Below are 15655 nucleotides of genomic sequence, written 5' to 3'. Positions count from 1 at the left end.
TTATTATAATAGAGTTCTGTATGGTCTGGTGCTTATCTATACCATTTAACAACTTGCAAACAGAATGAACAGCTCCAGAAATGCTGAATTATGGAGAGAACAGGTCAGTGGTGCAGGAGAGTTAAGCTGTGTTTCTAAGCAGTAAAAACTTTTAATAGTCATACAGAGTATGACTATTAAATAGTCATACAGAGTATGACTTTTAATAGAAATACAGAGTACAGTGTATAAAAAGAGGTGTTATTTTTAAATACAGGATTCATTCTTCTAAAAATGTTTCGGGGGTTTTTTTCTGTAAATAACTGGTTTTAATGGTGGATAATCAACTACTGGCCTCCCAGAGTAATTTTAGATAAGAGACCTGTGACTATCCAGAAAGCAAAAAAAAGGAGAATAGGAAGCAGTAGGAAGTATATTATTCCTTTAGTTAGAAATTGTCCCCCTGCTACAGGAATCTTGTGCCCATACTTTTGAAGCAGGATGTTGAAAAATTTTATAGAAGACTCAAAGAGGATCAAGAATAAAACTTCTATGATCACTAATGATATGCTAAAAAACATTCACTTGGAAAACAAGAAGTAAAATTGGAGATAAGGGCAATGCTGGTTAATGCTGTAGCTATTATTTCTCTTCATCAGTTGGCCTGGTCCCTCTTACATTCCATCATTGGCATAATAATATGAGGAACAGCTGCAAACTTTCACAGTAATAGGTACAATCGAATCTGATGTGTCTAATTAATTTTTGGTCCGACAAATTAGTTTTGTTCTTCATTACTCTCCAATGGGAGGAAGACATTATATTTCATTATGGTTTTGTCTTCAGGAACAATGGAGCGTTACAGGTCGCACACTTCCCTTGTCTATGTTCTAATTAGTTGAACTGACAGCATTGTTACAGAACCACCTGCAGTATATGAAATAGTACACTGGTACCTTGGATGACATATTTATTACTTCTGCTTAAATATTATATAAAGAAGTACGAGACTAATGCTGTTTGTTTCCCCAACCCCCAACAATTATATTAATTTTATCAAAAGTCAGTGGGTAACATTCATCTGTCTCCGTTTATTCTTCCATCATCAAACTCAGAAAGCATATGTTATTTTGACATTTAAATGAATTATTACTTTTGCAGTTGTAATTGCTAGGCACAGAAGGGTAAGAGCAAACAGCCAGACTGCAAACTTTAGAAGGTAATTTGGACACAGATTGTATCTTCCCCTAGAAGAGAGGCAAAGCGTCCAATCTACTGAAACCTCTTCCCAGGCACTTTGCAGTTTGCTCTCATGTCCTCCCTTTTCAAAAGACTGTTTTCTGGTCTTAGAGAAGACAGGATCCTCAGATGTTTTTGGAGACTTTAGGGAAAAGAACTCATTCTTGAATCCAGGAACATCCACTCCCAAAGCTGGTGTCTCCAGCGCTTCCCTGACTGCCCTTCTCTTTGGTAGCACAGCTGTGTCTGAAGCAGTGCCAAGACTACCTGTTTCCTCACTGTCCCACTGCTTTGGCCTCTCCTCCAAAGGGCACAAAAATTAACTGCTCTAATGGTAATTAGAGCAACTCCAACTCCCATGCTGATTTCTACTAGAAAATTGATTTTGTGTCTGGAAGAGCATGCCAGGGAGAGCCCCTTTCTATTAGTTTTACTGTCAGCCCTTCCTCTTTCAGCACTGGGGTGCTCCTATGGATTTGTTCCATGGGCAGAAAAAAACATGGAAAATCAGATAAAGCAGCCACTGCTGCCTGCTTTCTCTCTTTCCCACAGCTGCTCACTCAGTTTCATTCTCACTGAATCAGCCCTGGAAGCCATTGGGCCTTTGGCAGTGGCAAGACAAAAGATGCAAGTATGTCAAAGGACAGCTGCAGCTCCCAGAGCCTGATGCTGATAAAGTTTTCCAGCATGGCCAGTGTAGACTGGTGCATGACCCCTGTACTGGTGCACTTTTTGTACATCTGGCAGCATCTTTCTATGGGACCTATTCTACTTGCTGGGAGCCTGTTTTTTTCCTTGTCCACAAGACTGAAAGCAAGCCAGGCTCTAGCACAGCTTCCACAGTCTGATTGCTAAAGCAGACAGACACCAGTACTAAATATTGCTGTAGTGCTGAAAGAAAGGAAGCCTAATAAACTCACCAGGGTCATCAGCAGTGTGATAGCAGTGGCATGCAGGGCACTGCATTTCTCCCTGATTAACCCAGCCCAGCTCTGAGTGCCACTGAGGGCCTGAAGCTGCATCGTGGCAGGGGCAGTGCTGGACACAGTCCCAGAGGGACCTTCTCAAAGGATCCCCTTTTATAAAACATGGCTGTGTGAGCTCCGGGTCATCTGCAAAGAGGTGTCCATGGAAATGGGGCTGGAAGTGTCAGACTTCTCAGATCTGCTCCAGCCAGAGACCCTGAGTGCTGGCTTTAGGCTGAAGCCAGCAAGCTGCTCTGTTGGAAGAAGTAAATCTAAGCATTGCTGAATTATCAAAAAGGAATATGTACATTTTCACAGCATGGCGTAATGATACAATACTTCTAATAATTTCCTCCTAGTGACCATTTTGGTGTTTTACTGCAGTGTTCAACTACCTTTATGGGTGTGATAGACTCTCATAATTGAGAATCATATTGTTTGCATCTTCTTTGTCTCAATGGAGTAGCTACTCCTGCAGCTCTTCAGTGTGCATGCAGGCATCTGGTAATATTGCATAAACATTTCAAGGATTGAGCTATATAAATGCTTTTACTGGAAATGATGGATAATCTTTCATGAATTTCAAAACTGCAGATGTGGGCAGTTTGTATGAAATACACATAGAATAAAATTCAGTGTTTTTTTAAGAAAAATATGTTCTGCATTTTCTAATTTTAAAACTAACTATTTTCGACATTTTGAAAGTGCTGGCCCTAGAACTATATGCATTTCCTGGATTCCCATTCAGATTTTTATGAGCATTTGTTTTCAAGCCAAATGCCTAGCTTTTTCTTTTAGAAAAGTTCCCTTTCAGAGAAAGAGGGGCAAAAAACCAATGGGAGCATCTATTGGAATTTGTAGTTCTCAGCTGTAATATACAATTTAAGATCCTATATAGTAGGTTTTTTTGATGCATGTCACTTTAATTGGTATTCCAAGTAGTAATTATTCCTTGAAGGTTGGTGTTAAGAATTTTTATGCATATTCTAGGTGAAAAAAATAGCATCTGTTGCGTGATTGTTCAGTGCATACAGTTAACTGTGTGATACTCTGCTTTGTCTCAAAGATGGTACACTTAGAATTTGTATAAACTGCTTTCCCCTTGAAATAATTGTGGGAAAATGCATCTTTGCCCCAGTGGAAAGTGCATTTATCTTATTGTACATTTCAAATTTGGAAGCTAGCATTCAGGGAAAAAAATTAGTTGAGTAAGAATTTTTGGCCTTCTAATGTAGCATATTTTGTATCTGGATTACTCATTTGGAAAAAGCTATTTATTGATTGCTTGATTTATTTTTTTTTATTAGTTTCCTGTGATCCGTTTTCTCATCGCATTCTGTTTACAATTATGGAAAAACAAACTAACAAATATGTATATTGTTAAAAAAAAAGCTCTGGATTGGCATCTGTTAGTTTATTTAGGAGCATGGTATGGGTCTGTCTTTCCAAATATATATCTGCAAAATGTCTGTGGATTTACTCTGAAACACTGAGATTGTGGTGTGCATTGTTACTTCTTAAAGTTCTACTGTGGGTAATTCTTTTGAGATCCATTACTATTTTTTAGAAACCTTTAATTTGTTGTACTGTTCCACTGTGCATTGCAGAATCCAGAATAACCTCATTCTGTTAATTTTCTCTTGTGCAGGAGGTCGTAACGAAGTTGTCATCACCGAAAATAACAACAGCATAACTGAGCAAATCACTGATGTGGTGAAGCAGCCTGCCTTTATAGCTGGCATTGGTGGTGCATGTTGGGTCATTCTCATGGGTTTCAGCATCTGGCTGTACTGGCGGAGAAAGAAGAGGAAGGGGCTCAGCAATTATGCTGGTAAGAGCAGTGACTTTATTGCCACCTCAGCAGGTGCTATCATAAAAAGAACAGGGACTACCAAACCTACCTAAAAACCACATTGAACTTACAGGAAAAGCATCCTGGGTGACTTCTGTATGCTTGTTTTAAATGTATGCTGTGAAATTGCTGGTGTATGAGAAGCTTTAAATGCATCGCTCGGTACCGCATTTCATCATTATCATAAGGCAGTATTTTTACATCTCCAGCACATCTAGCATTAAAAAAGTACAAAGAGGATTAGCTGTTCTTCTTGCCCCTTGCTCAGAAGGCACTCTGTTGGCAGTGCAGCATCATTTGTGTGTTCAAATATGAGTTAGACTAGACCCTTACAAGGAAAGTTAAAGAGTTTTTGTCTTCTTCTTCCTTCCTATGCATTTCCATGTCTCTGAAGCCATGTGCATGGCAAATAAGTGAAGGTACTTAATCAGTGACTTCATACTGATAGCTGGAAGAGTGATGTATTAGACAGAGTAGTGTGGTCAAAATTTACCTAAGGCAGAAGCCATAAACAGTTTTGTCTTGGAGGCAGAATATCTTCGAATGTTCTCTTTCAATTAATGTTTGTTTCAGTTATAAATTAGTTTTTGAAAACTACATTTGGATAATTAAACACTCTTGCCAAATGAAATATTTTCATCTTTCCCCAACCTTTGTTTTGTGTATTACTCTGTTTTCAGGATTCTTATGAATTTTTGGGAAGTCAGGTGAACTGTCATAAAATGGGTTACTCTGAAGCCTAATTTAACACTCAAAAACCCCAGTTCTTCAAATATTGCAGTAGGTTCTCTTGAAGTTCTTATTAACTCTTAAAAAGAGAAAATATTTGCCCAGTTAAAGACGGAGCATATTTGATGTTGACATTATATCACATGTAAGTTATACAAGTTCCCTTCTATTTTACAAGTTATCAAATGAGAAACCAAGGACTCAGGTTCCCTAAATGGCTGAGCAACAACTTGCCAAAAACCCACAATCAGTCGAAGCCAAATTGTTCCCAGTTCAGATCCACCATAGTCAGACTCAATGTCCTGACTGGGCTCACTAAACCAGCAGGAAACTATTCCTTGTTGGTTTTCAGTCCTTCCTGCTGCATTTGTTTTCCACTGGCTTAGTAAAAGGGCAAGAAGACGAGCAGTGGAAAGAGAGAAAGGAGAGACCAGTGGCTTTTGGACCTTTTTGGTTTCTGTGGAACCTCACTTTGTGTCACCACATGATCTCTGCTATTTTTAGGTTGTGCTTTCTCCCAAGGTGGCTTTTTTCTCTCATTTAATAGCAGTAACTTCTACTCTCTGAGGGGTGGGCTGGTTTTAACAGAAATTGATCTATATCTCACACACTTATACATGTGCTGAAATGGAATACATTAAATATCAGTCTAGATCCCAAGATTTTTTCATTCTAGAGACAGCTGTGCTGTTATTTCTCTTAGGAAGTAGTCCTACTACAGCTTTGGGCACAAGCTGAGACTAGATTTTTCTTAAAAAGGAGGATTATTAGTCCTGTATGTGAGTTGGCTTATTGGGGTGAGGGAGAATTGAGAGCAGTCTGTTATAACTTGAAGAGCATAGCTGTAAATAATTATAAACAGCATGTCTCATGCAACTCATTCCTTCTCACGGCATTTGCTGCATCTGAGTGTGATGTGAACATCGATTGCATCCTGAAATTGTGTATGCTTTCAGCAAGGAAAGTGGATAACAGATCATGCTTCAGAGTTCATCCTAATGTTTACAGCTTGGAGTACAGCATGTCCTCACAGAGAGTCTTCAAATGTGACTGTCAAAATCCACTGCTCATCTTTCCAACCATCATTTCTCATTGGCTGCTGGCTGGTTGGTGCTTTAAGCTCAGCTGTTATGTCCTGCTCATGATATTCAACCCCAACTGAGTGATTTCCAGAGGAAACTCATGCCCTGCAATTCGCACTTTGTGTCAGGGTGTGTAACTCACCGTGTGTTTGCTTTCTTGTTTTGCAGTTCAGTCCTTCACCTTCACCCCTGCAGGTACTGTCCATTAGTCTGTCTCTTACCTCACCAACACACAATTTCAAGCATTAGCTATCAAAGTGTTTATGAACATGTGAGATATGAAGAATTAAAACCAAGCACAAGGAGAAATACTCTGGCTGCGTATCTGTGATAAAAATGTAGCCTTCATTCTCTGGATTCCAGCAGGGAAAAGTAAAATCTGCCACCATCAATGTCTCTCACTATAACTCTGCATACTTAACTCACCTAACTCTCTGAAATGCAGTTTTGAAAGTAATTTTCAGGAGCAGATGCTTGAACTGACTTAACATAAACAATCATTATTCATATATAACTGAATTTTGATTTTAAAGCTCAAACAGTTTAGCAGATCCAAGTGGAGAAATGAAACTTTCTTCTATTTCAGCTCTCAATTAAATATGTTTGCCTTACCGTGAGGTGCTCAGTCCTTCAAGCAATCTAGTCACTAACTGATGCATTCATTGACTTTACAGGGTTTTTGAAATTGAAATATTTGGGTTTTTTTCTTGCTACCCCGCTCAGAGCTAGTATCCTATTTTTCTTATCTTTAAAAAGGCAGCATACGGTAGACTATTATAATAAACATGATTAAAGATACGTGAAGGATAAATGAAGAGTGGCTGAAACAGCAGGTTGCAAACACTTTATTCAACATATGAATTGTCAGGAAAAATAGAGTATACAATTAATAATAATTATTGGTACAAGCAATTTGTTTCTGCTCTTGTACCTAATCTTGAGGTTTAGAAATTCAAAAATAATTGTACCTCAGCATTACAGTGTTAAAGGCTGATAAATCTTGGGGTTTTCCATCAGAAGCCTGTCAAGTTTTTTGGGTGTAGTTTGGCCCCTCAGCTGCCTTTACCAGAGCTCAGTAGCTGCTTTCTCACTCTTGCTTGTCTTCAGCCACAGTTTGTGTTCAGCTTAGCAGGAAAGAGCAGATGACCAAAGGTGGTGGTGTGTGCCCCAGGAGCCCATGATATTCTGAGGGAGAAACATCCTTGTGGAAAAGCTCTGGGGGCTCAGGATTGCTCCCCTGGCTTCCAGGCAGGTTTGGTCAGGTTGCTGTAAGCTATGGCACCACACATCCCACCCTAAACACTTTACTGCCTTTTCTTTGAGACACAACATATGACTTTTTCCAAAACTAAATAATACATCTTTGCATTTGGTTCCTGTGACTGTGCCTCTGTCAGCTGTCTTGAGCTGTGGTGCATTTTTACCGTTGTGTTTGTGGCATGCATTGGCATGACACAGGGCTGTGCTGGAGCCACAGGGTCTGAGCATGATTTCATGCTGTTGATCCACATGTGCTGGGCAACTGGGATGTATCAGAAGTACTGCCAAAAATGTTCATTTTTAAAAGCAGTTTTGACATCTTATGGACTTCTTGGAACTATTCTATTTCCTGGCTCAGACTAACTTTTAGAGGAATTGAGGGCCGAAGTCCTCCAATAATTGAGTCCAAAAATTTTTTTTTAATTTAAAAAAGTACTTTCCTTATGACAGAACATAATGCATGTTTCCTCTCTTTAGACCCAGAGTTCCATAACAAACTTTGTTAATATTTCTAGTATTTCTAATATTTCTAATATTTGAATTTGCCCTTGATAATATAATTTAGAAAGACATGCCTATGCTTGTGGAGGTTTGACACTCACAACTGTATATTGTTCCCTGCAAAGGTTTATGGTTCATAAACAGTTTGGGTTTAAATACAATTATTTAGACAGTGGTATGTAGCTTTCAGAATCTCCTCAGAGACAGCTGTCAATGATTTTTTACTAAAGATAAATTTATCCTAATATACTCAGATTTTAGAAGGTACACACTTTTTGTTCTGACATCTGCTTTAAATTCTTCCTTCAGAGAGTTGCAGAACACACAGATTTACCTGTGTTTTAGGGAATTGAATCCATTAGGTACAGAATTTAATCTATTAGTGTAACAATTATATACTTACTTTATTTCACACTCAGAAAAAAATCCCCTGTTATTTCTGATGTGAATATTTTCTGTTTTGTTTTTCTTCATCTGTATTTGCCTGTGTTTAGAACATAGAACACTAAAAACAGTTGTTTAAAAGTCCAAATCCATACAGTTTTTAAATTACTTGCTAAAAATGTTCTTTTGGGTCATTTGCAGATTATGGGTCATTCTCTAGGACCACTTGTTATTTGTATTCTGTTATTAGGCTCCTGAGATGTAACATTTCTGCTTTGAGTCTATACCACTGTAACATGTGTGGGAGAAGAGCAAACAGCAAATGTCTGGCAGCTTGTAATGATTTGTGTCAGGGCAGAATAACTGATTGATTTAAATACTTTTAGCTTTCTGTCTTTGTGAACATTTTTGTAAGCACAAAATGATCAATGTCTCAGATGGTCACAAATTAAGTGGCATTGATAATCACAGCTAAAACTTTTTAGTTATTTTCAGTTGAACTGACTCCAGTATTTACTGAGCCACTATTCTGTATGTCACTGTTCTTCCACTTCCCTTTCCACCATGACTCACCAGGCCTTGATGCTCAGTAATATCAGTGCTACAAACCATAACATTTAGCTAATATTTTTGTTAGATTGCTGTTGGTAAGTAGTAATGTCACCATCTGCAGCTGTACAAGGACTATGCATTTTTGTGACCATGGCATACTCAGCAAAACCAAATCTGGCACAAGGACATAAGCACAACTGTCATCCCTTTTCAACCATTTCTTCTATAATATAAAGGATGGATTGTCTCATTTTTGTGAGGTTGTGAAAGCTCAAGTACTGCTGCATTGTTTGGGTGGGGTATATTTTGGGGGTTTTTGTTTGTTTGGGGTTTTTGTTTGTTTGGTTTTTTAATGCTTATGTTTCCTTTGCCCTCAAACTTGTTGTGCCAGTACCCACTCACCAGAGTATTCTGGTGTTGTCAAGTGTCTAGGCAATCAGTCAGGCAAAAAAAGTAAATATGTATTTTAACTTATGAATTGGTAAGCTTATTTAGTGACTGGTGCTCCTTGGGATTAAAGATTTTATGAAACCCAGTAAATAGAAAACGAATTAAAAATAGATAGAGAATCATAGAACGTTACACATTTTATGTGCAACTCCTGAAACTGTTAAATGAGGATAAACTATGTGACAGAATCATCCAAAGGTAGACAGAAGATTTGATGGAATTTTTATGTGCTGATTATCTGTTCTGAGTTAATGCTTATTAAAAGAGGATTAATCTACATTCATATTTGAGGAACAGCTTATCAGTAAAAGGAATGAGACTTGGCTGGCAACATTAAAGTTTTCATTTGCAGTAGGAAAATGTGGCCTACTAGAGATAGGCATAGAGAAAGCTTTCTAAAGCTTTCTAAAGCTTCCTTGCCTCAGAATGTCGACTTACTATACATCCATATTTTTCCAGTTCTAGCAGGCATGAAGATTAAGTTTAACCTTGTCAGATAATATTAGTAAATGGTTTCAGTACCTCCTTATATATTTAATAAAAAGCATGTGAAAAGCCCCTTAACATATGCTGGTTTTCATACAAATATATACAATATATTTTCCTGAAATATTTATGCATTTAAAATGCACTTTGGATTATATTTCTGCATTTTTGCAGTCCTTGAAGTATAGGCTGGTGGGGATTCCTTCAAAATCTCTCTATGCAGAGGTTATTTTTTTCATTTTCTTTTGAAAACCAATCTCATCCCTGCAGGTCTTCAGCCTTTCTAAGAACATGTATCAGATGCAAAGACTACTGAAAGAGCTTTTTTGCTTCCTTGGTGATAAAAAGCAAGGAAGATAGGTGGGTCAGTGATAGGGACATCCTTCCCTCCCTCCTCTTACATTGCCCCTTGAAATTGCTCTGCTGCTTTTTGAAGTGGAGACAGGATGAATAAAGCCAGCTGTCTGTGTGTTTTATTTTTACAGTGACATCTACAAGCCTGCATTGCATTAAGTATGCTCCTATTCAGGCGTTTAGACTTGTTTTGTAATTGCAGAAATCAAACTGCAGGAAAAAATGCTGACAAAATGTATGGCAGGAACGATAAACATAGTGCTTTTTTTGGCAGCCTGACCATATCTTCTGTTGTTAGCTGTCTGGCCTTTCACAACATTGATGCTAAAAGAAAGGCACCTTCTCTATCCAGCCTCAGGTAGCCCACTTTCATATGGCATCAGGAATATGGGGGTTTTTGTAGCATCCCAGTGACATGGCTACACTTCAAAAATAATTTTGGCAAGCTTAGTTGATATTTCAAAGTATCTTACACCAAGCACATTAAATAAATAAAATGCTTTCTGGTTTATTTTCTCAAACAAGATTCAGTATTCCCTAGGAAAAACAATGTCACTGCAAGCTGAACCTTTCTTCTAAAGATGATGCATGTATTGGAAGGGTGTAAGATGATTTAACACAGGAAATAAAAAAAACCCAAACAAAACAGGAAATAGTTCCTACCTCCAGGACATACCAAAGAAAAAGGAGCAAATTCTGTGATCCTTGTTTTTCTCTCAACAATCTTATGCCACAGCCAACCTGCAGCAATTCTGGCTCTAGAAAAGAGGTTTCTATGTCATGTCTTCTTGGTGGAGCTCTCATGGCATGCCTGGGAGTTCTTGCATACCTGCCTACACAGAAAATTAAATATGTCAGGCAAACATTGGTGAGATCTCCTGCTAGCTCCTCAGTTTTAGCTTTGCTTTATAGAGGTACACAGGGATATAAATATTTTGTAGACCACAAATATTGTTTGGTTTTTTTTTTCTTCATATGACATGCACATTTAAAAGGTCACACACCTGTACATGCTATACAAGTGGCAACAAAATTACCTCAAAATAAGTTCTGGTAGATGACTGTCTGAACAAGAGCATTAATCTAAGCAGTTTTCAGAAAATATGTTTTACTGCATTTCCCTTACATCTGTAAACTTTATTTATAAATGTCATTATCAAACAAGCCTTTGTTTCTCATTTTCCTTATTTCTTGTCACTTTGACAAATGAAGAAAGTTGGAGAAATCAGGTATTAAATTTGGAGGAGAGGAGGAGAAAGGATATAGCATCTAATACACCATTGACCAAGATACTTGGAAACAAAGCCAGGCAGTACCCACATCTTTGCATAATCACATATGATATGCACAGCACTTCAGATTATTCACTTTTAAGCAATGAGTGGAAGTCATTTGACAGCCTGTTACATACCACGTGATTGAAAGTAGCAGTGCCTCTAAAATTAATTACCCACAATGTTTTACCATGTCTTGTTTTTCAAAGCAGACCTTTATTTAGTACTTTCCATACTTGCATTTTGATTTTCTTTTCATTAATTGGTTTGATTACACCCTTTCAAAATTCAGCTATTAACCATTTTGATGTGACATATGACTGCAGTGATTTTCTGATATTGGTATTAGTCTGCTGTGCAGTGAAGGGTAATTAATCACCCTACTATTCTTCCAGCAGAGCTTCCAGAGGGGCCAGGTTTCTCCCCTTTGCTGAATGTACACTATGAAATTACCCTAGGAGTTAATAAAGTAACAAGAATTCTATAAGGTATTAAAAGAGTTTTCCCAGTAGCTTTATGTCATTGCTTATTTTTCTAATGAACACAGAATTTCTATTGGCTGTAGTAATTTTGTCTGATTAGAATAGTGTGTAATAGAAAGCCTAATCCTGAGTTAGTGTAGTTTGGACTAATACCTGGAAAATCTGGCAGATGCTCTGGGAGCTATAATTTACTGATGGGACCACCTGTCTTCCAAAGGCAAATAGTATTTCCAAATGAAGGTGTATTTTAAATTAAGCTGGTCACAAACATTTCCATTCCTCACTGAAATTCAAACCCTCATCCAGTCAGAGGCCTTTAAGGCTGCAGGTGTCCAGGACATTGGTATAATTTAATAGTTTGCCTTATCTATGCCTGACAATAAATAATGGGATATTGCCACTGAGAACCAGAGTAGTCTGTTGGCCTTGATTCAAAATATTTTTTCAGTGTTTCAGAAAAGATCATCAAATGTTGTCAATTAGCATCTCACCAGTAATGTAGGTTTACATATATTGCCCTGAAATGTAATCCTGTTAATAGATAGATAAGGGAGAGGCTGGTTTTTGTCAAACACCCATGAATGGAGAGATAAAAACAATTGTCTCCCTCTGATTATGTCCTTGGCATCCCCCATGGATGGAAGACTGGAAACACTTTTTCTTCCTGGTGACACTGGCATGTATGCATTTATAAGTGGGTGCTAGTTCTTAAGTTCTTAAAATGTACTTCTAATGGAAAAGGTGCAGCTGGATGCTTTTTTCCATCCCTTCAGCTGTAATAGAGCTGCCACCTCTTTGTGTTTGTCCTGGGAAATGACATATTTGTGTGGTGACATTATATTACTGCATTACGACATGATGTTATTAACTCACTGGTGCAATGTCATTATGTACTGAGGCAGAAGCATGCCAAGAAAACAATTTGATCACATGGCTCAGACTTGCAATGCAAAGTCATATGAAGGGGCCTGTGGTGAATTCAGGCCTTTTGCCCAAGTGGCTGCTTTGCCTTGCAAGGTACAGAGCAATCAGTAATGTGCTGTCAATCAGTAATGTGCAGTGAAATCCTAAATGAGCTGGAGCCCCAATGTGCTTGAGCCTCTTCTTGTCATTTCTGTGCTTTATTATGGGATGATGCCAAGAGACCTCCAACCTTGGACACTGAGAAGTTTGAATTGTTACTTTTAATTATTACTAATTGATTTTTCCCTGTCTTATATGTGTGTGTGTGTATGTTTGTTTGTTTTGTTTTCTCCAACCAAAACTCAGTCACCTTCCAAAGAGGAGATGGAGGACTAATGAGCAATGGAAGGTATGTTTCTTTGTATAAAAGTCTTTCCACTGTGTTTATTTTTAAAGTAAGGGATCTGAAAAATGCTATAGGTGATGCACTTGGGTCGTAGCCCATCACTGGGAAGACTGATAGTGTTAGGAGGGGTTAAGTAGCTTACCACAAGGTTTAATGACCTATCTGTTGTGCACTTTGGAAGAAGCAAGCCCAGATGTTTCATATCTCCCAGATGTCCTGGAAGAAATGAGTAGTAAATATCAAAAAGAATGTGTTCATTTGTTACTGGGATGTTTATTGCATTAATTAGACATTAGCAAATGAAGTTGCTGTTGTTTAAGACTCCTTATTGGCTCCCCCTAAATTGCTGTGAGTGAACAATTACACTTAATCGATCACAAAATAAATGATTCATGGATGATGAATAGGCTGTAGATTGATAGGACTGGATTCCACAACTTTGGCTACTCAATTGAAATTGATAAAAGCTGATAACAGGCCCATATATTCTCATCTATTTTCCCTTTGCCAATATGGAGATTGTAATTAGGCCCTGGTAATAACTTCCAATCTCCTGTTTAATCAATATTTTAGCAAAAAGAGATTAGGCCTAATGAGAGCCAGTAGATGTGGCAAGAATGCGGCTGGGCCGCCTTATTGCCGTTTCCATAGAAACCAATGTTTCTCTTAGGGATTGCTCCAGGCAGGGGTCTGGAATGCTCTGTGATGGGAGATGTTGCTCCAACTTCACGAGTGCTTTAATAACCCAGGGAAGACACAGAACTGCAGACAGCTTTTTGTTTTCATGTGGGAGAAAAGGATGTCTGCAGCAAATTATTTGTTTCCCCTGCTGAACACAAATACAAACAATCCACCTGCCTTGCTAAATTTTGGTTTATCCTGGGGTGAAGGAGACACGGTGCCTCATGGCCTGAGTGTGCCTTCTCTTTCACCGTGCTCCCTGTTTAACATTGCTCTCAAAGTGGGAATTACAGGGATATAAAAGCCATGCAGCAGTGGCACACAGAGATAGCTGTGGACTTCCCATTAATCCTCCTCAAACCTGCTTGCCTCTAAACCATCCAAGAGTGCTCGAAGAAAGAGTTACCAGCCTGTAGATGACAGGCATGCATTTGGGATGCAAGGGAAGGAAGAAATAGTAGCCCAAAGTCCTGGAAATGGCTGATATGGAGCAATCAGTTTGAGTGATGGCTCCCTTGAGGTGCTAATTTATCATTCAGCCCTGGCGCAGGATCCCATGATGGTGCTGCCTAACTCCTGTTTCACACAGACAACGGAGTTCATTTGGATTCTGGCAGAGTCACGACGGATGCCTAGTCCCTCTTCTACTGACAAAGTTGATTTGTATATAACCTTAATTAACTGCTCAAGGTCTTTAAATCATCAAAGGCTATACAGATGTAATTTGAAATAAATTAAAGTCTCCTAAACTGTTAGTTACCTATGGTGTTAGAAGAACAGTAATATGCCCTCTTCCAGCACTACTTATCTCACAGGTATTGTAATTTTATATATATATATATATTTGTGTGTAAATCTCTTTTTCTTATTCTGCTTCAGTCGACCAGGTCTGTTGAATGCCAGTGACCCCAGTTATCCTTGGCTTGCAGACTCTTGGCCTGCCACAAGTCTGCCAGTAAATAACAGCACTAGTGGACCCAATGATCTTGGGAATTTTGGTCGTGGAGGTAGGTTTCCTTTTATTAAGTTACCTGATATTATGAAATAGGCTTCCATTAGTTAACATCTATGGTGAATACTGTATAATGTTTTTATCATTATAGTTATTTCTGTTTCTTTCTTTCTAGATTTGATTGAAAATTGACTTTAAAATGTTCCTTTTGCTTTATCTCTTTTCACTTTTTAAAAATGTATGTCTGCTTTGTAATTTGCCCCACAGTGGTCAGACAGGGTCTGCTTATGATGTCAAGAGAAATGTATTTGTGTCTCAATCTCATTCCCTTTTTTGTGGAGATGAGCAGTGTGCAGGGCAGTATAGCCAGGGATGGAGGTTGTCCATAAGAGCAGAGGAGAACTCTGGAGATGCAGGAAAGATGTTCCTTCAGCAGAAGGACACCAGAAATTTGTTGCTGTCACCTTACCCATCCTGTTCCTGCTCTCAGGGTCCTGCTCTCATTCTCAACAATAATCTGTGAAGAAAACCTCAAGAGTCTTAAGTAACTTTCTTTTTCATTGCAGGAAAGGATACATAAAAGGGAACTATTTAGATCTTTTAGGGGTTTGTTTCCATTTTGACTTGAGAGAGCACTTTTGGAGCACTGAGGTAAAGATGTATTGTTACAATGAGGAAGGAATCTTTAGAGACGTTATTTAATTTCAAACATTTAACTCAAGTGGGAATTTTAAGGTGTAGGATTGGAATTTTTAGAAGTCATAGTAATATTCACATCTCTCTGTTACTTCCTTGGTTTCTGTGATAACACAGCTAATTCTGCATGCTGGTCAGAATCTGCTTCTGAAGACCATCCATCATACTGGTTATACATTCCTATGAAAAGCCTCTTGCCTGTGATTTGACTACTGTGACTTAAAATTACAACAAAACACACTAGATTTATATTCTGTATAAAAATGTTATAGAGTTCTTGTCAAAAATATTTAAGAGCAAGCAAACTTTTTGATAATATTTACAAGGCAACTGAATTTCTGCCAGCTTCTTTGTTGTGAATATCTTGAAAATAAAATCCTTCAGCACTTTTCCATCTTTTCTTAAGCTCACATAATACAGAAAAATTA

At 38.2% G+C, this 15655-nt stretch overlaps 1 protein-coding gene across 5 annotated transcripts in view; it reads left to right on the top strand.

Moving 5' to 3' along the window:
- The window catches only part of ROBO2 (roundabout guidance receptor 2), a 434381-nt gene that overhangs the window by 367743 nt on the left and 50983 nt on the right, over positions 1-15655 (top strand). For all 5 annotated transcript variants that reach the window (XM_039713266.1, XM_039713270.1, XM_039713268.1 and 2 more), the window contains exons 18-20: positions 3832-4014; positions 12859-12901; positions 14459-14586. In XM_039713266.1, coding sequence (XP_039569200.1) covers positions 3832-4014; positions 12859-12901; positions 14459-14586 — 354 coding nt within the window. The remainder of the gene's footprint in view (positions 1-3831; positions 4015-12858; positions 12902-14458; positions 14587-15655) is intronic.

This window comes from Passer montanus, unplaced genomic scaffold, assembly GCF_014805655.1.
Source record: "Passer montanus isolate IOZ18808 unplaced genomic scaffold, ASM1480565v1 scaffold28, whole genome shotgun sequence".
NCBI lineage: Eukaryota > Metazoa > Chordata > Aves > Passeriformes > Passeridae > Passer > Passer montanus.
This window is presented reverse-complemented; position numbering and strand designations above follow the sequence as displayed.